We start from the raw sequence: 25,409 nt of genomic DNA, 5'->3' as shown, positions 1-25,409 counted from the left end.
GATGAAACAGGTATCAGGAGAAAAGGGGCAATGGCGAACGTAATAATGTTGCTGTGCTGAAGATCAGGATTGATCAGCGTGCTGAACTCTTTGCCACCCGGCACGCCAGTCTGAATAAATCCGATGGGCTTGAAGTAGAGATGGATCAATGCCCCTTCTGGTCGTCAAGGCGAATGCCCCAGAGCACTCTCGGTTATGGCATAAGCATCAACCACAGAAAGGGATGGCAGCTGATCATATTCCATTGATCACAGTTGATCGCGCTGAGGGACGGGGAGGACAGGACAGAATTCTGGAAGGGGAACGAAGATTGACTAAGCAGAAGAGGCGAAAGAAGATGATGGCTGCCTGTTCTAGCGATTGAGAAGACGATCATGATGTGCAGCGTGTCTGCCGCGCATTGTCACTGTCTGATCTGATTGATGAGTGATTGATGGATTGGAAAAAAGTTGACCATCCTTTGACCTAACCAAAGTAGAAAAAGATCGTGAACTCACGGATTATACACAACGTCCTTGCTATGCTATGCTACAGTACTTCCTTATAATACAATACAGATAGCTGAATGAAGGTCGAGCTCGGGGTCAACCAGCGAGTGAAGGGTTACAGGCGACGAAGACTAATATCAATGCAGTGAAGGATCATCAATGATGACGATGTCGAAAATACCCACTTCAATCGGGGCAGCTCTGACCGAAATGATCAATGCGAAACCCGTTTGAGATCGAGTGACCGGACAGAAGATGTCCTGTCCTGCTCAGGTGGATGTTATCCTGGAATGTCGTCAAGGTACCATCAATAATTTTCTACAAGGAAAAGCTTCAAACTCTACTCACCGAGTCTCCGACGGCCTGCCGCTGCCCCAGCTCTGATTTTACGCTATCTTGCCCCTTGCCAGAATGGTTTTGGATGTATATCGAAGTCGACTAGCTAAGAGCATCATTGTCATTTACAATGATAAGCTATCAGCTTGACAGGCTCCTTATCATCGTCCAAATCAACAAGATGAGCGTTGAAAGGCATATGGATGTCGTCATAATCGAACCGAGAAAATCTTATATCCGCAATCCGCTTCCATGCACACACACAAGCGATCACTGCCTTTTGGCTTATTCGGCTCTATCGCACGTCGTCTTGTGAGAAGAGGCGAAAGTCCGTGATGGATTGGTTTTCAGGGGGTCTGCCTGCCAAGGGCAGAAGAATCTCCGACAAGAAAGCAACGAAAAAAGGTCGGGCGCGTACTCACACTGACTCACAGCTTTTATTCTCCTTGAGACGACCCAGTCCCCTTCTTCTGCTGCCTCCCAGCCTGAGTAGTGCTATGTATTTGATGGTTCCTTCAAACAAAGACTGCGCACGTCCTGCGATGACGATGATGGCTTCTTGATGTTATCAGCCAGTCGCGAGTTGGCCGGAAGTCGAGAGTCGAAAAAGCTATTGCGGAAGTCGATATGCTGGAATGATGCGAAAAGCGGATCAAAGCGTCAGCTGGGATACACGATAAGGGTCGAGGGCAAGATGTAGGACGCACTGATCGGTTAGTCCCCCTGTACCTATCCTTCTTCGCCTTCAGGTCCGACAAAAGCCATAACACATGAGATGATGACGGATGATGGATTAGATGCACCAGCCATTCCTATGGAATACCAGGTCCCCTGCGAGCTGAAGCAGCTGTTACTGTGTAGAATCAATCATATCCGAAGTTGTTTGTCCCTTGCTTCTACCGATGGAAGGGGAGGATGAACTTCTAGATTTGTTTTACTTTTCGATTCAACGATTCAAAAGCGAAAGTCTCAACATCCAGTCCAGCCCATATCCATATGACGGTATCTAGGTCGTTACACGCGATGCTGATTCAGATCCGGTAGGACGGGTGACAGGTGACGAGCGATACTTCGGTCCAATTGAAATTCCTGGTCCGGTGCTGTCCGCGATCTATATCTTCAGTGTGTAAAGCGTTTGCAGATCCTGCGATCGCAACAGAGAGACAGAGGCGATTCTGACTCGTGAAACATGCTGGATTCTGAACGACATTTGCCGATCTGACATGAAGGTTCATACCGCTCATGTGATGGTCGCGTGCGGATCGATCAGCGTCTTCTTGCATCTTGCTTGCTGGAATCAGAGTATCGCTCATTGATAACGCTGCACAGCCCTCCATGTCGAGCATGTCGAGCGAAGTCGTACCTAATATAAGCGTATGGAAGGTGAAGAACGCGGAGAAACAACCTTAAATTCTCGAGTAACCAACGTCGATCGAATGAATCGGTACCAAAATCCGGGAGGTTAAGCTTAATTACAGTCCAGTTCCGATAACATCGAATAGATCATCAATCTTTACCATCTTTTCACATCTCGTTGTATGATTCGGTAGCACAGTATCTTCTCTGAAATCACTGCATCGCATCAGCTCACATGTGAAGACCCTCTGCAAATAGGCTGGGAAACACCATTGACAAGGAACCCTTATGTCAGTACGTCAGTACGAGTTCCAAGTGATAAGGTTCGCCCAAGGCTTCGCGAGGACCCAATAATGATCGAAGACCTCAGGCTACTTTTGCGAGATGAATGGCGGAACTGGGACAGCTGGCGAATGCCTCCGACCAAAAAGCAAAACGCGATGCTTCAGGACGAGGCTCAGCGCTATGCGCTGCCTTTGCGTGTATTCCAAACCGCGTTGATATGATTTGACGCAACGATCTACCCCGTCAACTTCGTTGTTCCTCTTCTCCAGTCAGAGTGGCTCGACCTAAAGATAGGATAGGATAGGATAGGCTAGGCTGAGCTGCATAGCTGTTGGCGGCGACCGAGAACAATCATACTACGGAGGCAAATGTCAGGGTCGCCGATGAAATTTACCCCACCAAGAGGCGATTTCGACTCCTCGAAGACACTAATTCGACGATCCTAGCACTGATAGCGGTGTCATGCGTCCAAGGCATATCAAGTGCTGGCCCAGCATATAGGACACAGATCCGTCGGATACAGAAGTATCATGCTTGATGCTTGATAATGAGTGAGATAGAGCACTTGATTATACATCACAAATGACCGACGGTCAGTGCTGCCCTTCGATTGCACGCATCGGTGATCATCCTTCCTATGGAAACATGAACCTACGATTTACTTCAAATGATGTGTATAAAAGTGATTTGTACAACCTGCAAACTCACGCTCAAGTATAGCTTTGGCCACTGATCACTAATCTCCACCTAAATACTTTATTGACGTTCGCAGCTCAAACTCAATACTCCAACTCGGTTCGTTTTTCATCATAATCATATATCCAGACCACCAGGTCAATACAGACTTCCAGCCGCTTGAGCTTCTCTTGAAGATGTCAAAGCAAGAAATCCAGAACATCGTCATCATTGGAGGTTAGTGACCTGTGTTCATCTTGTTCATGATGCGAGCCTCAACATCAGACCGCTTCAGGATACCAGAGCTTCGCGCGCATTCTTGTGGCGGCTGATGAAGGCAGCTGATCTACTGTACTGTACTACAAATACAGCTTCCATGGCCGGTCATACACTTGCCAATGAACTCGTCCCGAATCTCCAAGGCGATTATCGAATCCTCTTGATTGATGCGCTGGACTATTCTTTCTGGCCTATCGCAGCCCTCAGAGCAGCCGTGGTACCCGGTACGTAATGTAGTTCCAGTATACAGTAGTCTAGACTTCAAACTCTCCTCGGAGCAAGTGGAAGACCGTGGCGGTGCTAATCAAGATGACATATTCTAGGATGGGAGGAGAAGATCGTCTTGCCCCTTAACACCGCTACCGTCTTCCCCGAAGGATCCATACATCAGGTGATTGCGCCTAACAAGGTGGTCCAGTTACGGCCAAATTCAGTGATTTTGGAAAACCCCTTTGAGGGCTCGAAGGAAGTGCCGTTCTTTGTGAGTCGGAAGTGTTATTTGCAAACTCATCTTCTATTTATACCTGACCAGTAGTAGATAGCTCTGGGGACGAAAGGAGAAGCACATTGATTCACTGACAACTGTTGCAGAGAGCTGTGTTAGCCACGGGATCGATTCAGCCTTCTCCGATGAGGCCATCGTATGATTGGACAAAGGAGGATTACATGCAAGGTCTGCGAAAGAGCCAAGACGAGCTGAAAAGAGCGAAGAGCGTGATTATCGTCGGAGGGGGTACTGTCGGTGTTGAATTTGCCGGGGTGAGCAAATCAATTCATTCTGCCTTCTGAAATGAAGAACGATGCCAGGGTTAGTTTCTGTACGTCTGATTTGTCCGGTGATTGGGTTGATAGGAAGTGAGAGCCTTGTACCCCGAGAAAGAAATCACGATTGTCCACAACAAGTCAACAGTCCTCTCTCCAGATCCACTGCCTATTTCTTATATTTCTGATGGGAACGGATCCTTGAACACGAAGGAGAAAATCCCCAATTCCTGGACCTCGCCCCCGACCCATCCGAAATTATCGAGATACCTCATGTCGTACCTTGAGGCAGGTAGAATCCATCTAGTACTCGAAGACAGGCTCGTCATCCCTGATCCTGACGCAAGGAATGCCGATTCGAACGATTGGGATGGCTCCTTCGGACTACAACCTACAATCAAGAAATTACGCACCGAAAAAGGCCAGAAGATTAAAGGGGATTATATTTTCCTCGCTGCAGGGAATAAACCCAATTCGTCGTTAGTCCGTAACGTTGATCAAGATGCGGTGGACAAGAATGGGTTGATCAAGGTGGATAACACCCTTCACGTGAGTGCAAGCGATGGCGATAATCAGGACAATTCTGTGAATTGAGGCAAGAGAAATACAGTATGCGCAGTAAGTGCTGATGTCGCGAAGGGGGAATAGGTCGATTCGTTCGTACTTGGGAATGAGAATTACTATGCCATTGGAGATGTCAATGATGCACCAGGGACGAAAACTGCGTATCTGGCTACGGTCCAAGCCAAATCAGCCGCTACAAAGTAAGTCGTGGACTTCCAATCCAACTCCAACTCCAACTCCGACTCCAACGTTTCCAAGACTTCCACCATGGTGCAGTTCCAGAGCTGACATCGAAAGGTGAAATAGTCTGATCAACGAGATTCAAGGGAAGCGACTGGCGCCTTACAATCCAGGGACTTTCAGTGGTCTAGTAAGTTAAGTCTCCGATTCATAGGTGAGCTCGTATATGATAGCTGAGCTGATGGTGTTCGACGAATGAATCAGTTTGTACCGTTCGGACCCGATTTGGGAGCTGGGTCGATCACTCTGCCTTCTCTGGGTACGTGGACTGTAGGTACCACAGTGGTCAGAAAGGCTAAAGGGCAGAAGCTGTTGTTGGATCGTTGGGGAGACGCATGGATGGGTAAAGAGAAGGTCACGATCATCCCTTAGCTTGTGGTACAATCACAAGTCACAGCCCCAGCGATGAAATTAGTCAAGCACGAGCTTGGGTTTGTATGAGGATGCTGTGATTTTGACATGAATTCATAAAAGGTGTGATGATGTGTAAGAGATGACGATCCGATGCAGTGTTGTTTAATCGAAGTATGCGTGACTTGCTGTTTCCCCTTGACTCCAACAAAATCCGGTTGACAGTGATAGGTTCACCGTTTCTAAATCTGCAGATCCTCCTCAACGTCTAACGCTCGTCTGGTCTCCTCTTCTATATGTCCATCATATCTCCAAGCTTCAAACCTATGATTCAAATCCTTTCTAGCATGTATACCCAATTCACTTCCGTTGAATCCTCCTCCCTTTTTCCGCGGGAATATGTAGAAAACTTCCCTGACCCTGGAATGCAGGAGTGCCATACAACACATCACGCAGGGTTCGTGCGTTATGAACAGCGTGAGGGAAGTCAAGAGGTAATCCGATCCATTTCTTTCCGGCGTGATGCTGATAAACGGTTCAACTGTCCTTAGGTTGGCTATTGATTTGATACAGTTCAAAGCGGCATGTCGTAAAGGGTGATTTTCCGATTGACGCGTATCATGACTCGATGCTCGGAGTTCTTCGGTCGGCTGGATGAATCCTTCTTCTTTCTTCGGCCAGAAAGCTTTAGGCAGAGCAGCACAATAAGTACCGATCGGTAATTCCCCTTTGGACTTGGCATCTAAGGCGATCTGAATGATGCGCCGTATACCCGATGTCACCCAAGCCTTGCGTCCAATGAGCCAATCTGAAGTGTCGACCGGTATTATCGGAGCTGGAGAAAACGAGACTGGCCATAGATGGGATTTGCTCTTGAGCTGTTCTTGCGTTCGAGCAATAGAAGAGGGAACCCGATGTATCACAGGGACAAGGTGCGACAAGGTGGACGAGTAGGCGCTGATAATCGATTGTAAGGAGGACAGCTCGTATTCTGCTACCATTGCAAGTACTATACGGCAAATTTCTGGAGGAGGTGCCCTTTCATGAGCAGGAGATTCCAGAAAATCTGTAACATTCGACTCCATGAGTGCGGACCGTTGCAACTCACCTTGATTGCTCTCCTTCCTCCTGCAGACCCGCTTCAGATGCCGCAGGCGCTCATCCGTTGCCGTCAAGTCTTTCGAGAAGCTGTTGGACCACTCGATTGATTAGCACGTTGTCTGTCAAAATCCTTGGACTAGATGAGGCGGTAGACAGAAGCTTACTCAAGAGCAGTACGCGTGAGTTTCGGGTCGGTAAACTCCAGCGTCCATATGTCCACTGAGATTCATAGATAAGCTTGGTGCATCATAAGTTTCAAGGCGACTTACTTGTTCCGTCGGCACCGTCTTCGCCTTCCCGCTCAGCGGGGCCCTTCTCTCTGATGCACTCAGCGTACTCGTTTGCTCTTCCTGTTCCATCGCAGTAAGGACTAGTCCAGTATTTTTCATCCCATTCGAGCTCGTCTGTCAATTGCACTTCCTCATTCGATTTTTGTCTACTACTGTTTCGACCGGAGTGCAACGGCGGCGGCAGGGAGGTGATGATATCTGACGATGCTTCAGGGTAGATCGATACCGATGACGATGAAGGTGTCGAAGTTCGCGAAGAAGCTTCAGACATCGTAGCGGAAGAAGGGCCGGCGGAAGCGCTGAATCGTACAGGTTGTGGAGACTGGATCTTGATGTCATCTGAGGAATCCTTGTTCTTCTTGCTGACATCACCATTCAGCTTTTTGCTCAAGGAAGCTTTCAGACGCCTCTCTCTGTCTTTCTTGAGTTTCACGCTTGACTCGTTGAGCAAGTCGTCCTCATCTATATTTAGCCTAGAGAATCCGCCGTCCTCCTCGTCACTCGAAGACGCCATGTCGGTTGCTCCTTGGGTTTCTGAATCAGATTTGACGAACCAGAGTTTAGATTCGTCGGCAGAGTAACAAATACATAATTCTTCGTCTTTCTCTATCCGCTTTGAGGTGATGAACTTGATCGTTGACGTCGAATAGGAGCGAATGAAGTTGACGTTTGGCGATGAAGAATGATTGAAAAGGGACGCTATGTACAGGGAAAGAGAGAAGAACGAGAGGCCAAAGTCAGCCCATCACATCATGATTTGGGTGCAGTCATAGTATATTGATGGTGGTTGTATAGGTGATTCGTTCTATCGGTTTCTTTTCCCCAATGGAAGTGGTGTAGTGCGTAGTAGCATTACTTCTCTTCAGGACTGAATGTTTCTTTTTTTGGTTCATTTTCGCCTCATACGCAGAAGCGCCAACTTGGATCTCTCCGATGGGATGGGGGCGGGATAGCATCTCGTGGCATGCCGCTCAGACCATCGGACAACGTGTCATCGTGGCGTGTCATCCGTGTCATCCCCACTCTGATTGATCAAAGGGATCTTAGTGTATCTTACCATCAGATGACCGGTGGGGTCCTTTGAGTCGAGGCTGATGAAACAAATCATCGAAGGGGATTGTCCACCTCCTTGTGCTTGGGCACGTCCTTTACCCCTTCACCAGGCAGCAAGAAGAAAGGAAGAGGGCTGGGACTCTCAAACGTGACACAGAAACACAAAATTACTTACCCAATCCTAGTCCAATACCCATTCCTCCATCTTTCCAACAAAACCCATAACTGCCCAAAATCGTATCATTCATATGGCCCTCATCCCATTCTTTTTGGGTTATGACCAGCACGGGTGATTCCTCGATGATCGTTCCAGCAGGTATACTGGACGGGGCAAAAACACCTCGACCTCGTTGAGGATGCGAGATGAGATGGAGGTTTAAAGGGTTCATGTGATGCGGTATAGGCACATGATGTTGTTGTTCCGGCTGCGTATCGCTGGGTCCGTCCCTCGTTCCCCTCGGTGTGTTTTCGGGTGCTTCTAGCCTGCTATTGCCGGAATCTGAGATGTGTTGTTGCTCGTATCCTATTTTGTCGAGACTGCTCGACCCAGCTCGAAGGGAGATTTTTGGAATCTCGACCTGCAGGTCTTGTGAGACAACTTGACCAGCTTCCATGGGCTTCAACGGATATTCACAGCCCTTTGCTTTCGTTCGAGGTTTACCGATCTTCAGTAGGTGAAAGGATGAACAATGACAATGATGTAATCAGATCAGCGGATGTGAGATGTGAGATGTGCTGAACAGTAAGATGTGCTTGGAACAACGGAAATTTCAACAATATCTGTGCAACGACGGGTTTTAAAGTTTGTTGTCAAGTGGAGGTTCTGACGATCACTCAACCGCGTGGTTTATCCCGACAAAATCACCCAGTCTAGACCTAGTGTTTAGTGAGTAAGTAACCTGTATCCTTGATATGCATGTTGATGCAGGATGGACTAAGTGATACATTTTCCATTGATACACACAGTATTAAGCAGAGCAAGATTATTATGCAACCGAAGCGTATTTCTATTTCTCTGCTCCTTGCCAAACTACTATAATCGATTCTGACATAAGCCGAACGAGTATAAAAATTAGATATTTGTGTTCCACTACCTATTCTCCCTCTTTCCGTCCCGCTTCGCCTGCGGTCACGCCCGTGTCCACCTCGAGACCCAGCCCACTGGCCGCTTCCCCTTCGCCCGCTCGATCATCAGGCAAATCTGGTAGTCCGGCAGAAGGGATGTACGGGGACGGCGTCGCAGCTTTGACATTTATGCGTGGGGCTGGAGTTTCGAAGGGAGTCATACTTGACACGAGAGGGGTGGCCCAAGGGTTGTTCTCTGCTGCGGCAGGTAACGAAGGCATCGACATTGAAAGCATTCTTGTGTTGTCGTTGTCATCCGAAAGATCTTCGCTATTCATCGTCGATGTCCTGGTCGAAGGGATCGCGAATGGCGCTGTAGCCATCGACGGAGTGATAGATCCAGGTTCGCTGACTAAAGGGATACGAGTCGTCTTGTCTTCGTCGTCATCTCCATCATCGTCTTCCGATGTATCAGAGTGTGAGGCGACATGATGGATTGATTTTCGTAAAGCAGCATAATGTTTATCCAGATCACGGGGTACGAAATCTGCTTCCAATTCGACATCGTCTTCTTCCTTCTTGCTTTCTACCGCTTGGGCATCCTCAGGCTCTTCAGCAGAAGATGGCTCTTCGACCTTCCCACCTAACACTTTAATGGTCTCTCTGAGGGCTTCACGTTCCTCTTTGACTTCCTTGAACGATTCTTCCAATTCCGCCCTCTTCCGTCTCTCATCAGCGACCATCTTGTTTGCCTCTTCGAACAGCGCCTGACTCAGGTTCTCCAACTCAGCTTCCATCTCAACTTTGCCCTTCTTCAGCTCGGCCAGCTCCTTGGACATGCCGTCCATCTTAGCTACAGCGGCCGAGTACGCCTGTCTCAATTTAGATAATTCCGCATTGGACACCGACGTGGCAGCTGCTGAACCGCTGGCCGAACGCTGAGCAGGCACGTTCATGACGCTCATCGATCGTGACAAGGATGGTTGATCGTTGAAAGATTTGCTTAAATTCGCTTGGTGAGTGACCGTTCGATTGGCCGGAGGTCTAGATGGTGCATTGCTGGCAATAGGAACGGAAGAAGGGATAGCTGGTGAAGTCGGAATTCGACCTGATTGCGATTCTGTGCTCTTTCTGGGTGCACTCCCATCGGGGTTGGGCGTACCGGGTCTCGAAGGATTGCCTAGAACGTCCATCATGCTTGAAGCTGACGGCACGTGAACATGACTTAATGCGCCAGTGACCTTTTTCTTGCCTCCATTCCAGAATCCCCAGGAGTTGCTCGACGAGGATGGAGAAGGGGCTATCAAGCCGCCTGGACCCGCGTTTGCCAAGTCGTTTGCGGTAATATGCAGTGAAGTCGGCCGGGTTCGCTCTTCCATTGACGCTCTCGCTGGCACGCGTGCTGCCGCTACGGGAGATGCGACTGCGTTCGCTGTGGTGGTCGCTCGGACGTGATCTGCCGATGCCCGTATGGGTGCAGGAGCGGCAAGCTGTGGTGTTCCAGGCGTTGTTGCTGGTCCAGATACGTTTCGTGAATTACCAGCACGACTTGCGACGGATGAAGTGGAAGCGCGTTTGAGCTGCTCTTCCAGCATTTCGGAGTTTGCTTCTGCCATTGCCAAATTCGATCGAGCGATTTTAAGAGACGTCAGAAGGGTTGAATGGGATGCGAGGAGGGCTGTTTGCGATTTGGACTACACGGCCAATAGCTGTCAGTGATTGTTACAAAATATGGAGTCTCTCAAGATGACTTTGACTCACCAGTTCATTGACACGGCCGAGAACCTCCTGCAATACCTTTCTGACCTCAACATCATTCGATGACAAGTTGATCTGCCTTCTGTCCTGTTGTTCTGCATAATTCGGCTGGGAGATCGATACATCCTTCTGTTCCTCCTTTGCATCCACTTCCGCGTTTTGCGCCTCATTTTCCGGCTCCTTCTCCACTTTGGGCGGATCCTCCTTGATGACGCGCTTCTTCGCCGACTCTTCGTCCTCACTATCCGAAGCCGGCCCAGTCAATTGCGTGTATCCTTGAGCCATATCATCGTCATCGTCGCTGTCATCTTCTCCCTTCTCTTTGTTCTTGTTGCCCCCGAAAAATCCAAATTTTGAGGAAGACGAGGCACGGTCAGCCGGAGGAGGTTTGGTTAATTTGGAAGCAGCTGGGGGAGGTGGAGGTAGAAGGGGAAAAGCCTTTTTCTCCTCTGCTGGCGATTTCGCGGCAGTTGCAGAGGACTCGGGAGCAGACGGAACGGGAGCGGAGGAGCCAGGTGTAGTGGCAGGTAGGGTGATACCGGACAAGGTTGACCATCTTTTGATATCTTCTTCCGTTATCATTTTCTCGGCCGCATCGTGATTTGCTACGTCTCCTTCTTTGACAGTCGCGGCAAAGGTCTCGGAAGTAGCGCTCGGTATCGGCGGTTCGGTCTCTACAGCTTTCGATCCGGGTGTTTGCAACGGTAACGGGTCAAGTAGCGGTGATGGCTTGTGCGTTTGAGGCGGTGTATTAGCTGAAGGTACTCTTGACAAGGGTGCTGAAGGTGTGAGTTTAGGTGAAGGTGTCGATGTGACTCTCATCGATGAGGCTCTTCTGAGGTTGTTCGGCCTTTGAGCGGTATTGCTGTGATCATGCTTGTGAGAAACTGTTTGAGCTGCGAGCAAGCTCGGAGGTAGCGGTTTGTTGCAGAACGGACACATAATTGGTTCGTCTCCCATACCTGGAACATCTGCTCCCAGAGGTTGTTTCTTGTCTAAAACAGGTGAGTTGGCCTTTGATCTGTTATTGGGGTCTTCGATATCCGGAGGCATGAAGTCGTTGGACATTTGACTGATTTTCCTGCCGATGCTTTTCAGTCGAGGAGGAATGGTCATACTGGCGAGGTCGAATGGGTTGTCATTGTTTGCTGTTTCGATGACAGGCGAGTTCTGGTTCGAATACGAATAGTAAGCCATAGACGGCACCCCTCCTCCGGCGTGCATCATCTTGGGCAAGTCTTCTTATGCACTCTATTCACAGTCAAGATGATTTGTCCACCAGTAATGATTGTTGAAGACCGAATGAGTGTAACAGAAAGTCGAGCGTATATAGCCAAGTCTGAGGTCGGGCGTTGACGCTATGATCGGCTCGATACGCGTGTCCATGTGGCTCAAGCCTGAAATGTTGGCGCTTGCTGTAATCCTGCTCAGCTGTCGGCGTCGCTGAAATATAGCGGAATCAGCGTGATGAGCTGAACGTCTCGGCGGCAGTGACGATGATCTGTGTTGACGTGATAGCGACGAATATGCTTTGCATGAGTAATAAGAGGTATGGAAATAAACCTATGACGTTGTTGATGAACATTTGCTGTCCCTTTCCGCCCCACAACAAAAAAGAACACGCAGAGAAACCAAACAACCGGTCCCACGCTAATGTACTTTGCCGCTCACGAGCCTACCTTTCTTCCCAGCCCCAATCATGATAGGCGCGGCCATTGCTATCGGATGTGCCGGCCAAAACCGATCAAACTGATTCTTTTGTATCAAAAATTTCCGAGCTCGGGGGTTGATTTTTGAATTGATGGTGTGCTCCTCATCATAATTTTGATTCCGTCTCACCGTACAGGAGAGTGAGTGAATCACCACTCTAGCTCCATCTCGCACCAACTCGTCCAACTTGATTCTGTGTGTGTGTGAATCCCTGTTGCTAGAAGAGTACACTCATTGCTCATCACACATTTCCGTCCTTGCGTGACTGCGTCAGCTCGGTTTCCCACAGCATAGTCTACAGAATTTCATCTATATAGTTCACATACAAACTCTCATACTCTTCACGACGACTGAGTGCCGTTGGACGCGCGAAACAAGTACACTCCACTTGCCACCTCTTTTGTCTTTGCTCGACAATTCGACCGGCTTGACAACATTACCAAAATGGGGCTCTCAAGGTCCGCTAGAATCCTCACCTTATTGGTGATAGATACCGTCTTCTTTTTCATTGTGAGTACACGGGATGTTTGCTCATGCCTACCCCTTCTGGCGGAGAGGAAAAGCATTGGTTACTCATCACGAATCTTGTATGCAGGAATTGATCACTGGTTATGCGGTCGGATCATTGGCCTTGGTGGCGGACTCGTTCCATATGCTGAAGTGAGCTCTCTCATCTTGTGCATCCTGCTAGCATCTGAACTGACATGTCCTTTTCAGTGATGTTCTCTCACTCGTTGTAGCGTTGTACACCATCAAACTGGCCACTTCGCCCTCATCCGCCGCCAATTCTTACGGATGGCAACGAGCGGAAATTCTCGGTGCTCTGATCAACGGAGTCTTTTTGATCGCTCTGTGTGTCTCTATCTTCTTGGAAGCAATCGGACGAATTGTTACGCCACCGGAGATCTCGAACCCTAAGCTCATTGTCGTCGTCGGTGGTCTGGGTTTATTGAGTAATATTGTTGGATTGTTCCTGTTCCATGGTAAGTCTGCTCTTTACCGCCCATAATCTCCTTTGCAAAGTCGTCCCACAGACCGGGATCCGCTTCCACTCCGCTCAGATCGTTGACTATATACCTACCTCGCAGAACACGGCCATTCCCACGGTCACTCCCATGGTGCCATTGCACTTCCTGACGATGACGACGAGAATGAGGAGGAAGTTCGAGAGGACTCGGTGTCCGAGTTGTATCAGCATCCTGCCGAAACCAGAGCTCAAATCATCGAGACTGCTCAGGAGTTCGGGTACGGTCAATCTCATCACCAAATCTCCAGCTCATTGGACAACGGTATCCCCAACATCAAATCTCCCCCTAACCATCACCATCGAGCTATGTCCAATAGCAGACGATCTCACAGAAACAGTAGCATCAGCCGACCCTCCGAACCTAGAAAAGGCTCTGCTTCCAGAATTCCTCCCGCCGCCGGTCAAAACGATACCTTGCCTCCTGTTCGCGGATCGAACGACGGTGCTTCTTCCACTGCTTCTTCCGCAACTATCGTGACTCAAAGCGCTCCTGCTGCCCCTGCCAAATCTAAGCTCGCCCATAGTCACAGCCATGATCATGACCACGACCATGATCACGATCACGACCACGACCATGGAAATGGGAACGGCAAGAAACTCGCAAGCAATGCTAGTGATGCTGAAAATGGTCACGCTCATGACCACGATCACGATCACGGGCACGGACATGGAGGACATGGTCACTCTCATGGCTCAATGAACATGCAAGGTGTCTTCTTACACGTACTCGGTGACGCGTACGTATTGTCCTCTTATGAGACCTGTTTGAATGTTTCGGAATGCTGACGAATTCATTCAGTCTTGGAAATGTCGGGGTCATTGCTGCTGGTCTCGTAATTTGGTTGTGAGTAGCTTACCCTAACGTCCTGTATTATGATCAGTCTGCTTACGGTTCATGGGGTCCTGCAGCTGTCAAGGAAGATGGACTCTATACTTCGACCCTGCTGTCTCCCTCTTGATCACCTGCATCATCTTCTCTTCGGCCCTCCCCTTATGTAAATCAGCTTCATACATCTTACTTCAAGGTGTCCCGTCGCACGTCTCCCTGGATGCCGTCCGCAAGTCAATCGTCAACGTTGAAGGTGTAGATTCGGTACACGAGTTGCACATTTGGCAATTATCCGAATCTACAGTCGTGGCTTCAGTTCACGTCATGATTATCCCAGGACAAGATTACATGGAGGTTGCCAATGGTATCAGACAAAGAATGCATGGACACGGTATTCACTCTGTCACCATCCAGCCAGAGTGAGTTAGAAACCCCACCATATCCCTTGGTTGTACCTTGCTGACAGGATTCTACTTGTACCGCTCAGGTTCCTCTCTGACGAAGAAGCTCTATCGAGCAACGGTGAAGCTTGTTTGATCCGATGCCCGCCTGATCAATGTCAAGGTGATACTTGTTGTCCACCTGTGACAGTCAAAACTGGCGAAGAGGAAGAAGACGGCCACGATCATGATCATGCCCATGATCACTCTCATTAAGGTCATACAATCAAAAATGCGAGATCAGTTGCTCATCAAATCTCGGAGCATTTCGAGAGGGCCAGTTGATCTATTATTGGGATGGGCAGGATTGAAAAAGTGACGGACCGGATACGAATGTTTGGCCAGTTGAATCAACTGCATCATCTTTTACGACTACCTTAGATATGATCCTCAAGTATAATACGGTATACCCATGTCGCCTTATGAAGTATGATACCCACTATGGGACCGTGAATTGCGTGCCGCTGCAGATGCAGGCCTGCGATTAAACCACGACTGCAAATGCAATCACCCATGACTTCGAACCCGCGAATCTGCTCATGATGTGCCCGCCGTCGCCTTGTGGCGCAGCATAGGTGGAAAGATGTCAGTTACCGCTGTCAGGTATTGGGAGCTTGTGGGGAGAATAGATGTCTATACTTCGCACCGCTATTCTCCCTTGATTCAGGCCTTCCAGGCATTCCATTCGAGCAGCTATACTTGAACTGACCAATCCATCCGGATCTTAACCGGATGCTCAACATACAACGAAAGGCAAGCCTTCGTTTCCTGCATCTGAACTCCGTCTTCTACCTTTATGATTCACCCATCTCGGACGTCAAAGCACTGGCAAATGACTCTCGATATTGCGATATTACACTGATCTTTGACGATGCTCGGAAGTCCGCTACGGAATGACGGAAGTGTGCGCAATACTTACAGGATATGCTGATTTATTAGCACCGAAATTGTGTTCTCATTACAATGAACTGCGGTTCAAACCATCGCATCGATGCCTGCTGCCATCATACAGCTCCTTCCAAGCAAGCATGACACATTGCTTCTGTTACCTCGGTTCCCACTCCCTCCGATGCTAGGCTCCACTAAGCCACTCTATTTATCATCCACACCAAGTCCGCTGAGAAGGATACGTGGCTGTGTTGCCTGAGCAATCGAGTCGAATCATCCGAAATGTCGCATGACGGAGTAGATGGTGACTGCATTCCGGAAACACATATATGATCGTTGGTACGCCTCAGCAAGGTATGAGGACAGTGGCAAGAGTTTGCATCGATTTTTCCAGTCACCATTCTGAGTATCACCTTATCGCAATTACCAGTAAGACGCCCAGCGAACCCTCTCGGACTGAACCATCATCCAATACAAGATCTCAGACATCTACATCCGCCTCTAACGCCAACACCGGGCAATCAACGACCAAACAATTATCTGCAGGGGTTAGAGATAATCCCTATGCGATCGGAGCAGCCAGCGTGAAGACCTTGTGAGTATCTTGCGCACGTCTGGTATCTGCACGGTGTCCGAGAAGCTGAGAAAATACTGTCTGTTCTGTGCAGAGATCCGAATGCCTTTCATCCTCGGATTGGCGAGGCCTTGAACCGGTCGGAGGTGACTAATCCTGGAGATCTGCCAGATCCTGAATGACTGCTACTAGCCTCCTTTTCTCGCCAGCTGTTTGACTGTGTGAGAGAGAGCGGTATTACATGCCATGATATATTTCATCAACAGGCGATGAATGCTATTGTCATCACTATCTCTTAGTACCTAACAAGGCGAGGAGAGTCAGGTTGAGCTGTCCCACCCCTACAAATGTCATACATTTGATCACTGATTCTAATTACGCGGACCAGTAGGATCATACTGTACAGTGCTCACCTTTGACTTGTGCATGACGTATACAAAATCACTCATCACCAAGCTCGCTATAGGGCGAGGGAATCATCTGGTCTGCTAAGCACCAGGCATCATATCTCTGTAGAAGACTATGACATCCATGCCGCAGCAAGTCTCCCTTCAATGAGCTGGAGCGTTTCGTCTTCTGATATCCATTCATCATGACTGGGGTCCTCGATAAGTAGGCGCATGTTGAAGGTCTGGTCTATCGTCAGAGGGTGTCAGACAACGAAAGGTGGCTAGGCAAGACAAAGGTGGTGTGTGCTCCAGACTGAGTGATGACACATTGTGACGCTGGATTGTCACCGAGTTGAGTCAGAAAGCTGCGAGTTGAGGATTACCTATCGCCTTGCAAAGTGCATAAATAGCTCGCACAGCTCAATTGTGCTTCGCCAATCTATATTTTCCATTTCAACAACAACAAACTACTTTCCAGACCTTTCTCCGAATTACACCACTGCTGGCTAATCACATTTCTGCGTAACATCTTGTTGACCCAAACATCGCAATGGCTGAATCGGACAGATCAGATGAATATCAAGTCAGAAGAGTATCGCTCGTCCCCCCATCGCGAAGTGCCACCCTGAGCGTTCCCGGAAGGACTGACAAGCAGACCTCACGGTATGGAGAGAGGGCGCCGACAACAAACACTCAGGAATGAGTTCACATCGCTTGCAGGTCGAATATTCGGTGGTCTGAAGCTCAAACCCGACGTACGCGAGATTGATCTAGCTGACGTCATTACTGCTCCATTCACAGCTCAACCGCAGGCAACGACTGGGGCAACGTCGCTATCACGGACACTACAATAATGACCGACGAGCCTGAGAGCACAACTTCCAGAGATGACGCATCGTGATGCACCATGAACTTGCAATGTCATTTGCTGATACCGTACAGGCTTAGCGGTCATGTCGGGATTCTGAGAGAACGAGGGGCTTGTGAACAGAATATCTGGAGAGATTGAGATGCGTGTCTGACATATGTATTGTTCGTTTAGCCCTTGTTTTGAATGCAAAGGCGCCTGCTCTATTTGGCTATCCTCAATCTTCAGCACGATGCCGCAATGCCGCGGTCTAAGCATCCGGCATCCAAAGTCGAGACTTGATACAGAGACGAGCCGTGTGCGCCACCAATACGGACAAGTTAGTCACCTTCCGGACCAACTACAAGTATGCCAAGAGGTCGAGCCGCGCTTCGCACGCGGTGGAGTACCTCCTTTGGTCACGCTGAGACTTCATAAACATTCGTCCTGTGTCTTGATCCTGCTTTTGCAGGCCAATGAATAGCGGATCTTCGTCAACAAGCTGAATCGACTCACCATGCCGTTATCCACTAAGCCCATCGTTGTTGCGCTCAACCCCCTCCACCCTCAGGCTTTAGCGCTCGCGTCCGAACGCTTCGACCTGATCCTTCCGGGATCGGACCGCTTCGATACCTGGAGAGAACACGCTCAAGGTGTATTGACTATAGCCGCACGAGTGACAGAAGAGGATGTTGAGACAGCCAAGCAATATGGGAAGCTGAGATACGTTGCAAAGCAAGGGACAGGGGTGGACATGTTGGACCTGCCGGCGCTTAGAGAAGCAGGAATTGTAGTCATGAATACCCCGGGGATCAATGTGAGTGCAATAAGCCTGGGTTACGCTGATATATATAGGCTCAAGCTGTCGCAGAGCTCGCACTTGGCTTGATCATAGAGTGAGTTCCCGTAAAGCATAGGTGGACACGCTGACCCCTTCGCAGCGCGGCGAGGAAGATCAGCACGACCCACGCCCGCTTCTACGCTGGCGAAACGATCAATAAATCGGAAGGCTGGGGTGGCCAAACGCTGTTTGGAAAGACTCTGGGCCTGATCGGTGAGCTTCATATACGCTAAGACACTGCTGATGATGCAGGCGGCGGTGATACTGGATTCGCTCTCGCCAAAATGTTTCACTCCGCATTTCACGCTAAAATAATTCTGTACGATCCCTTCTTGTCTCCTTCAGACATGCAACGATGGGCGAGAGGCTTTCCTGCGACCGACCTCACCTATGTTTCCGGGCTCGACGAGCTGCTCACACGATCGGATATCGTCTCACTCCACTGCCCCCTTACAAAGGATACCAAAGATATGATCTCTACGCCGCAATTCGACCTGATGAAGGACTCTTCCATATTGGTCAACGTGGCGAGAGGCGGAATAGTCAATGAGAGGGATCTGGAGATAGCGTTGAAGGAAGGTAAAATCAGTGGAGCCGGCGTGGACGTTACGGTCGTAGAGCCACCGACAAGGGAAAACTACGAAGGATTGTGCAAAGCTGGATGTATAATAACGTGAGCAGATTTCGACTGTTCCATTTCCGGCTGACCTGTCAATTAGCCCTCACTACGGAGCTGCACCGGCTGAAGTACAAGAAGCGACTTGTCTCGCGATGGTACAGCACATGATAGATGCGTTGGAACATGGTATCATCAGGAATAGAGTAGTGTGATCAGACGGAAGCGCGAGAAGCCATTTCGAGAGGGCAGTGATTTGCACTCGTGGTGATTCAGCGCTCTGAACCGAGCATCATAAGTGATACACATCTGGGAGATGATGTTCTGCTTCATACAGAATGTAGACATCTATCGAAATGCACATGTCTGATTCATGTCAACAAGATTAAGCGATTATGATTTCGGTGTTATTCCGCCTGGTTTTACGTTAATGCGGCAAGTACCTGTGTGACCCCTCGCCCGGTCCGGTTAACACCTGGATCCCCTCGAATCATTCATCCATCTCCCCTCGATTTGTTACGAGTTCCGTTTTCTATCTTCGAATATAACACTGTGAACAAGCATACGATGACGTCCCCAAGCCACAATGGCGTAGCATCCAGCTCGACAGACAGCACTGCCAACGGCAGTACACCTGCTAGGCCAGCCATTGCTTCCACTGGAATAGGACGGATCACCCCGAGATCGGCCTGCGAACCGTGTAGAACCAGGAAGATAAAGGTGAGTCTACGGACACAGCGCAACGCTGACGTTCGAAGTGCACTGGAGAACGACCGACATGTGCGCGATGTCAGAAGCAAGGTAAAGAATGTGTATATGCCAACGCGACTACTTCGTGGAGGTAAGTGCATGGGCACCACCCGAGACGTACACCAAGCTGATAGTTGCTCAGCTACATAGCTGCGCTGGAAGAACGCATCAGGGGACTAGAAGGGGAGAGAGCCCAATGGATCGGACAGCAGGATCCTGAGAATCCCAACAAGCGGCAGCGACTTGATAATTCGACCTCCCCCATTTCGCCCCCTTCTCCGTCGCTACGGCGACGGTCCTCGTTAGGCGGAGGGTCCGGCACCATCCCTCCTCCAGATCGTCAACCCATCATCAGCGAAACACCTCTCGTCCACCCCATTCTGGTCCCATTCGACCGATCCGTACTGCCGTCTTCGCAGCATATACACGAACTACTCTCGCACTTCTTTTTATACACCAATGCCGCTTTCCCGCTCTTCCACATCCCCACCCTTCAACGACAAGTGGACGCGGTTTGTTTCTCCGATGACTTGGTCGCTCGCTCCGACCTAGCTGCCGTTCTATTCGCCTTGGCCATTGGCGCTGCATCACTTTTCAGGACGAGCCCACTTCATTCGGCCTTATCACCTCGAGCAGAATCGTTCTTCCATATGGCTATGCGCTTCACTATGCCAGGGATAGGCTTTAACAGCTTGGCGAGATTGCAGATACAGGTTGCGCACCTGATCTTTGTGCTTTACAACCCTAACGCTGGGAATGCGTGGGATTTAGCTGGAGCCGCTGCTAGACATGCTTTGGGAATGGGACTGCATCATGAGTGGGATGACCAGGTCAAGACTCCATTGGAGAGGGAAATGGGAAGAAGGCTCTTCTGGATGTGAGTGTGACAATCAGTCGAGTAAAGCTGATATGACTAGAACCTATTCCCTCGACGTGATGATGTGTGTCGTCGTCGCTCGTCCTCCGGTCATCCCGGATGAGTGGATCAACGCAGATGTGAGTGTAACCACGAACTTCATTCGCTAACCTTTTCAGCTCCCATCAATCTACGATGACTCCCTTATCACGGACACCGCTTTACATACTGGGGAAGCCTCGCCTTTGAAAGCCGCATCGCTCCAGGTGTATCGACTCAGACGGATCCAATGCGAGATACTGACCCGTCTACACGCGTCATCCTCACCGCCAGCTGCGTCTTGGTACGACACCATGACCGAGAGATTAGACCAATGGCTGGTCATCTGCCCGGAGGGCGCTGGATATGCCAATGCGGACTGGCAGACTTTGCACTATCATGCTTCGATATCCATGCTCCATCGACCTTCGAAAGCGAATCCGATGCCGGATCGGCAAGCCAATACCAAAGCTCTGATAAGCTCGCGGGAAGTGCTGAGGAGGAGCAAGGACATGTATCGCATGGGCAGAGTCAATTTTAGTGAGTAAGTGTGCGCGAAAGGACTAATAAGCTGATGACTTCTAGACTGGCTCACAATGCACAACCTTTTCATCCAAGGAGTGACTTATCTGAATTCTCTTTGGCAATCTCGGCAGAACGGCTGGAATATCGTGCCGTCATCCGTTGATGCATTGCTGGACATTCACGTCTGCTCATCGCTTATGGAGGGCGTAGCTGGTGAGTCGAGATAAGCGAGCTGGATATGGCGGGATCAATACTGACGAGACATTCTGGACCCAGCTATCACTCCTGGTACATCGGGCATTCGTAATGCATTCGAAGCGGTATCTGAAAAGATTATACGGCACGTCATGTCATCAAATGACCGCCAGACTAGCTCGAGTCAACATAATCCACTCGAGGTATTCCTGGTACATCCGCTAGGGGACATGAATGGTGATGAGTGGGAAAGGACCGTTGCTGTAGTTTTGCAACGCTTGCCTTGATGATGTAGGTCTCATTGATCATCACGTAAGCCCTGCTGCTATGAGTGGTGTGGTGGCGTCGGACGAGGCATTATGCATCGGCATGTCAAACTACGGGGTCTGATGAAATTAGTGGTGATGCAATCATTGGATGCATCATGATCTGCCGACTCTCGGCCGCTAGTGGTTGTTTGGTTATAAACCACTAATTTCCCGATCCAACATGGGACGATCGTAACTGGAATTGTACGTAAATACGACGTCACCGGCTGCATAATTTGTGTATCTCAATTCAGCTGAAAAGTTATTTTTGTCTTTCTGGTAACATGACGTCTGGGCAACGTCGTGCTCTAGGAATGCAAACAACATATATAAAGAGAGATGATAAGGCCAGAGATCTCAGACCCACTTAATTACCCACGAATCAGCTCTCGAGTAAAGCATCTCAGACACCAGTAGCAATTGCACAAGATGGCCAACCAAGCTCTTGACACCAACCCTCCTAGCGGTTCTGTCCAGCACATCACCACTCATGGGTCTGACTGGCTCTGGGCTGTCTTCGCTATTATGACAGTGTGCGACATCATCGTGTTCTTCTGGCAATTTACCCTCCCAAGAGGTCAACGAGTCTTCCACCAACTCTGCATGGTGAGTGTCTCACCTTTGCGAATTCCTGACGACTGTTTTGCTGACCTGAGTCTATAGTTCATCCTTACTACCGCTGCTATTGCCTACTTCGCCATGGCATCTGATCTCGGTTATGCCTCTGTACTGACTGAGTTTGGACACATGGGATACGCAGCCAATACCACCAGACAGATCTGGGTAAGTCGCCTTCTCGTCACCGTCGTGAGGGACAGTAAGACTGATCCTGTGAGCAATTCTTAGTATGTCCGATACATTGACTGGGTCATCACCACCCCTTCGTTGCTCTTAACTCTGGTCTTGGCGTCTGGTCTACCTCTCTCCGACATTATCGCCTTATGCTACTTCGATCTCGTCATGATCGTCACCGGTCTTGTCGGAGCTCTCGTCGCCACCAGCTACAAATGGGGCTTCTACGCCTTCGGATGTGCTGCTCTCTTCTACGTGAGTACATGAAAAAATTCAAGCTGGCGAATGGCCTCGTGCTGATATGTTAAATATTAATAGATCTGGTGGGTACTTGCCGGCCCCGCTAGAGCCAGTGCAGGAGCTTTGGGAGCCGACTACAAGAGCGCCTTCACTTCATCTGCCGCCATCCTCTCTTTCCTCTGGTTGCTATACCCGATTGCCTGGGGTGTAAGTCCTTCCCTCTCTCAGGCCAATCTTGCTTCCATGACTGATGATGTCAATATCAGCTTGCCGACGGTGGCAATGTCATCACTCCTGATTCCGAGATGGTCTTCTACGGTGTCCTCGACGTCCTCGCCAAACCTGGATTCACTTTCTACCACCTCTACCGATTATCCAAGTGCGATCTGAGCTTGCTCCAATTGTCTTCCGGTAAATTCTCTACTTCCGGCGGTGTCTTCGACCATGAAAAACACGCTGCTGCTGGTGCCCCCGCCACTGTTGGTATGCCCGCCGCCGCCGGCGCTGAGCACAAGAAGGGTGGCTTCTTCAGCAAGCGAGGTCAACGAGATGCCGTACGCACCGGCACTACTCACGACAACGTCCACCCTGGCAGAACTTCTGAAGCTACCGCCGTCAACGCTTAAACACATTTATCAACCTATCGATTCCTTAGATGCGTTATAATTCTTCCCCCATTCTCTACGCTAATCTATATAATCTGGTTTAGTCATGTCTCTTTCATCGTAAAGCAGAGTAAACCTCAAACAATCTATAATCCTATCATAATAATCATATAATCTGTATCGTCCAACCGAAACAATGTAGCAACTATGCATTCTATATATTTAATTATACAACGTCGATATGTCGTGATCACCTGTTGACTAAGCATCTGTGTCATCGATAGTCATCCCCCACACTGTCGCTATGTCTGACCAGAATTGACTTTCACCCTGCCCGCTCAAAGGCCATCGACTCCCGACCAGCAGCCGCAATTCCGATTGTGTCAGAGGTGACATTCGCGACCCTTCACCTCTGGGGCGACTTTCGATGACTTCCTTCAACCTAGAATGAAGATGATAGGTCTCGTGATGCATTTGCCGCAGGATCAACCTTCCTCTTCTGATTGCCTCGTCTTCCGGCTCGTTATCTTCCTCCTCTTCTTCTCCTCCAGGCGGGGTAGTAATGATCTCTTCTTCGCCGCCAAGGAGTCGCGCGTCCTCCTCGCCTTCGTCTAGCCTCAGATGCCCTTCCTCCCCTACTCTACCGCGACCAACGGCAAATTCGCATACTCCCACACAGAGCTTCCAGGCTCGTTCCATGACTTCAAAGGCCAGAAGCCACCATCCACCCGTCTTGCTCATCCCTGCGTGTACTGTCGGCGGCGACGAGGTGAGCAACAGCAAGGATTTGTACAGTGACAAATCACCGAACGCGTAGGTGACCGGGGCAAGGGTGTTTTTAGGTTGATGAAAGGTGGAGAAGATATGCGGTGTAGGTGTATTCTCGACAGATGCTGAATTTGTCAGCGGTACCGAGGAGAGATCTATGAACATGTCATATACTGCGTGATGGGATTTATATATCGCGTCCGAAGTAGCTGAGGGTGCGTTGCGAAGTCAGCACCTCGAAGGGTGATCATCACAAGGAGCTCCGACTTACTGGCTATCCAACCTCCTTGCCGTGCCTTGAGGTCCGTGAGATCCATTAGCCCTACATTTCCGACCCACTTTGAAGGCTCGGCATCTGGTGCAGAGCCTGGCGCGAGCGACATCGACCATATGCACCAGGCGAAAGCTGCTAGAGGTAGGAGAGGAGGAGTCGAGTATAGTATCTGATCGCGTTTGGAGTTAGCTCGAACGCCAACTCGACGAGACGCGAAGGTGGACACTCACAATCCTCTGGCCCGAGAGGGCAGCCTTGTACACTGGCACTACAGATGGACCCAGAATGCCTAGGAGCGAGGGCATATAAGTGATCGGGTGTTCAGGCTGCATGTAGCTTGTAAGCTGTCGAGCAGAGCCAGCGAGATCACAGCCTAGATACCGTGACTCACCGGCAGGTCCGCTCGTCCATTGACCAGCTTCCGTATGCCTCTCACAGCTTCCTTCCCAGTAACTTTGACGAGATTCGATGAGGACCCACCCAGGTGCGAGTCAGCTCGGTGCTCATGCCAAACTTTTGCTAATAGCGTCACTGCGCTTGAGGGTGAAGTGGAAGTTGAAGGGGCGAAAGGGGATGAGTCCAGGTCTTCCAGCTGATCGAAAAGAGACGAGAGCGGGTCGTGTAGAGCGAAAAGGTCAGAGGGTACAGACGGGTCGGCTATCAACATGGGCAAGTGAGCGTTGGAGCAAGAGCGGGGAGAATGCAGAAATTTGCTCACCTAGTACAATACCCAAAGTACCCATTCGCCTACCCCGAGCGCTTTCATCGTTCAACCTGCTACGGAATACCCCGGCGCCGGGTAGCTCATGGTGTGTAAAGAGCACAACATCCGAGTCCAGAGCGTGTAGGCCGGAAGGCAAAGTTGTATGCTCGATCGTCTCAGCTGGTAAGTCTACGAGGAGGCAGCAAGCGATCAGTCATTCGTCTTCCACGTCTCAAGTTGTGAAAGGGCGACTCACTCGGCAGAGAGGCGTAGAATATTACCGATTGGCCTTTTATGTCATCAAAATGAGTGAGAAAGATTGCTGCTAGCGGAGGTAAAACGACCATGTTGATGAGCTGACTGCGTCATTGCATAAAGATGAAGGCAGTCGACGTGACGAGTAAGAAGTTGAGGGTATTCAGTGCGACATCATTGTCGCCGCTGCACCGGTTATCCAGGAACAATCGACGGGGTAACTCGCATGACGTGGTTGCCGCGTCAGGTTTTATCAGATAAGTCTGCAACAAATATCTCTGGGCATGGTATACATGTACAAATGCTACGAAACTATCTAGGTCATATTCATCGTC

At 49.7% G+C, this 25,409-nt stretch overlaps 9 protein-coding genes across 9 annotated transcripts; 6 read left to right on the top strand and 3 right to left on the bottom strand.

Moving 5' to 3' along the window:
• Positions 1-3,516: 3,516 nt before the first annotated feature.
• On the top strand, positions 3,517-5,357 carry I303_101041 (uncharacterized protein; the record flags this gene model as incomplete). The annotated part of the gene is made up of 7 exons (XM_065968260.1): positions 3,517-3,643; positions 3,743-3,900; positions 4,011-4,178; positions 4,272-4,730; positions 4,830-4,945; positions 5,052-5,115; positions 5,190-5,357. The coding sequence occupies 7 exons, from the start codon at positions 3,517-3,519 to the stop codon at positions 5,355-5,357; spliced, it is 1,260 nt and encodes a 419-aa protein (XP_065824332.1).
• A 221-nt stretch (positions 5,358-5,578) lies between these two features.
• Positions 5,579-8,394, bottom strand: I303_101040 (uncharacterized protein; the record flags this gene model as incomplete). Its single annotated transcript, XM_065968259.1, has 5 exons — positions 5,579-6,360; positions 6,445-6,524; positions 6,602-6,656; positions 6,707-7,426; positions 7,956-8,394. The coding sequence occupies 5 exons, from the start codon at positions 8,392-8,394 to the stop codon at positions 5,579-5,581; spliced, it is 2,076 nt and encodes a 691-aa protein (XP_065824331.1).
• A 480-nt stretch (positions 8,395-8,874) lies between these two features.
• I303_101039 (uncharacterized protein) lies at positions 8,875-11,830 on the bottom strand (the record flags this gene model as incomplete). Its single annotated transcript, XM_018404404.1, has 2 exons — positions 8,875-10,539; positions 10,607-11,830. The coding sequence occupies 2 exons, from the start codon at positions 11,828-11,830 to the stop codon at positions 8,875-8,877; spliced, it is 2,889 nt and encodes a 962-aa protein (XP_018267058.1).
• Positions 11,831-12,757: 927 nt separating this feature from the next.
• Positions 12,758-14,825, top strand: I303_101038 (uncharacterized protein; the record flags this gene model as incomplete). Its single annotated transcript, XM_018404403.1, has 7 exons — positions 12,758-12,823; positions 12,909-12,973; positions 13,031-13,296; positions 13,402-14,077; positions 14,140-14,184; positions 14,250-14,588; positions 14,657-14,825. The coding sequence occupies 7 exons, from the start codon at positions 12,758-12,760 to the stop codon at positions 14,823-14,825; spliced, it is 1,626 nt and encodes a 541-aa protein (XP_018267057.1).
• A 2,999-nt stretch (positions 14,826-17,824) lies between these two features.
• Positions 17,825-18,979, top strand: I303_101037 (uncharacterized protein; the record flags this gene model as incomplete). The annotated part of the gene is made up of 5 exons (XM_065968258.1): positions 17,825-18,128; positions 18,179-18,203; positions 18,249-18,361; positions 18,494-18,821; positions 18,868-18,979. The coding sequence occupies 5 exons, from the start codon at positions 17,825-17,827 to the stop codon at positions 18,977-18,979; spliced, it is 882 nt and encodes a 293-aa protein (XP_065824330.1).
• A 352-nt stretch (positions 18,980-19,331) lies between these two features.
• I303_101036 (uncharacterized protein) lies at positions 19,332-20,395 on the top strand (the record flags this gene model as incomplete). The annotated part of the gene is made up of 3 exons (XM_065968257.1): positions 19,332-19,484; positions 19,559-19,605; positions 19,657-20,395. The coding sequence occupies 3 exons, from the start codon at positions 19,332-19,334 to the stop codon at positions 20,393-20,395; spliced, it is 939 nt and encodes a 312-aa protein (XP_065824329.1).
• Positions 20,396-20,423: 28 nt separating this feature from the next.
• I303_101035 (uncharacterized protein) lies at positions 20,424-21,416 on the top strand (the record flags this gene model as incomplete). Its single annotated transcript, XM_065968256.1, has 4 exons — positions 20,424-20,510; positions 20,637-20,949; positions 20,995-21,147; positions 21,211-21,416. The coding sequence occupies 4 exons, from the start codon at positions 20,424-20,426 to the stop codon at positions 21,414-21,416; spliced, it is 759 nt and encodes a 252-aa protein (XP_065824328.1).
• A 450-nt stretch (positions 21,417-21,866) lies between these two features.
• On the top strand, positions 21,867-23,095 carry I303_101034 (uncharacterized protein; the record flags this gene model as incomplete). Its single annotated transcript, XM_018404400.1, has 5 exons — positions 21,867-22,043; positions 22,101-22,220; positions 22,284-22,484; positions 22,548-22,676; positions 22,736-23,095. 5 exons carry the CDS (start codon positions 21,867-21,869, stop codon positions 23,093-23,095), a joined length of 987 nt encoding a protein of 328 aa, XP_018267054.1.
• Positions 23,096-23,335: 240 nt separating this feature from the next.
• On the bottom strand, positions 23,336-25,166 carry I303_101033 (uncharacterized protein; the record flags this gene model as incomplete). Its single annotated transcript, XM_018404399.1, has 6 exons — positions 23,336-24,051; positions 24,114-24,285; positions 24,347-24,442; positions 24,508-24,773; positions 24,835-25,008; positions 25,076-25,166. 6 exons carry the CDS (start codon positions 25,164-25,166, stop codon positions 23,336-23,338), a joined length of 1,515 nt encoding a protein of 504 aa, XP_018267053.1.
• Positions 25,167-25,409: the final 243 nt, after the last annotated feature.

Source organism: Kwoniella dejecticola, chromosome 1, assembly GCF_000512565.2.
Source record: "Kwoniella dejecticola CBS 10117 chromosome 1, complete sequence".
Lineage (NCBI taxonomy): Eukaryota > Fungi > Basidiomycota > Tremellomycetes > Tremellales > Cryptococcaceae > Kwoniella > Kwoniella dejecticola.
This window is presented reverse-complemented; position numbering and strand designations above follow the sequence as displayed.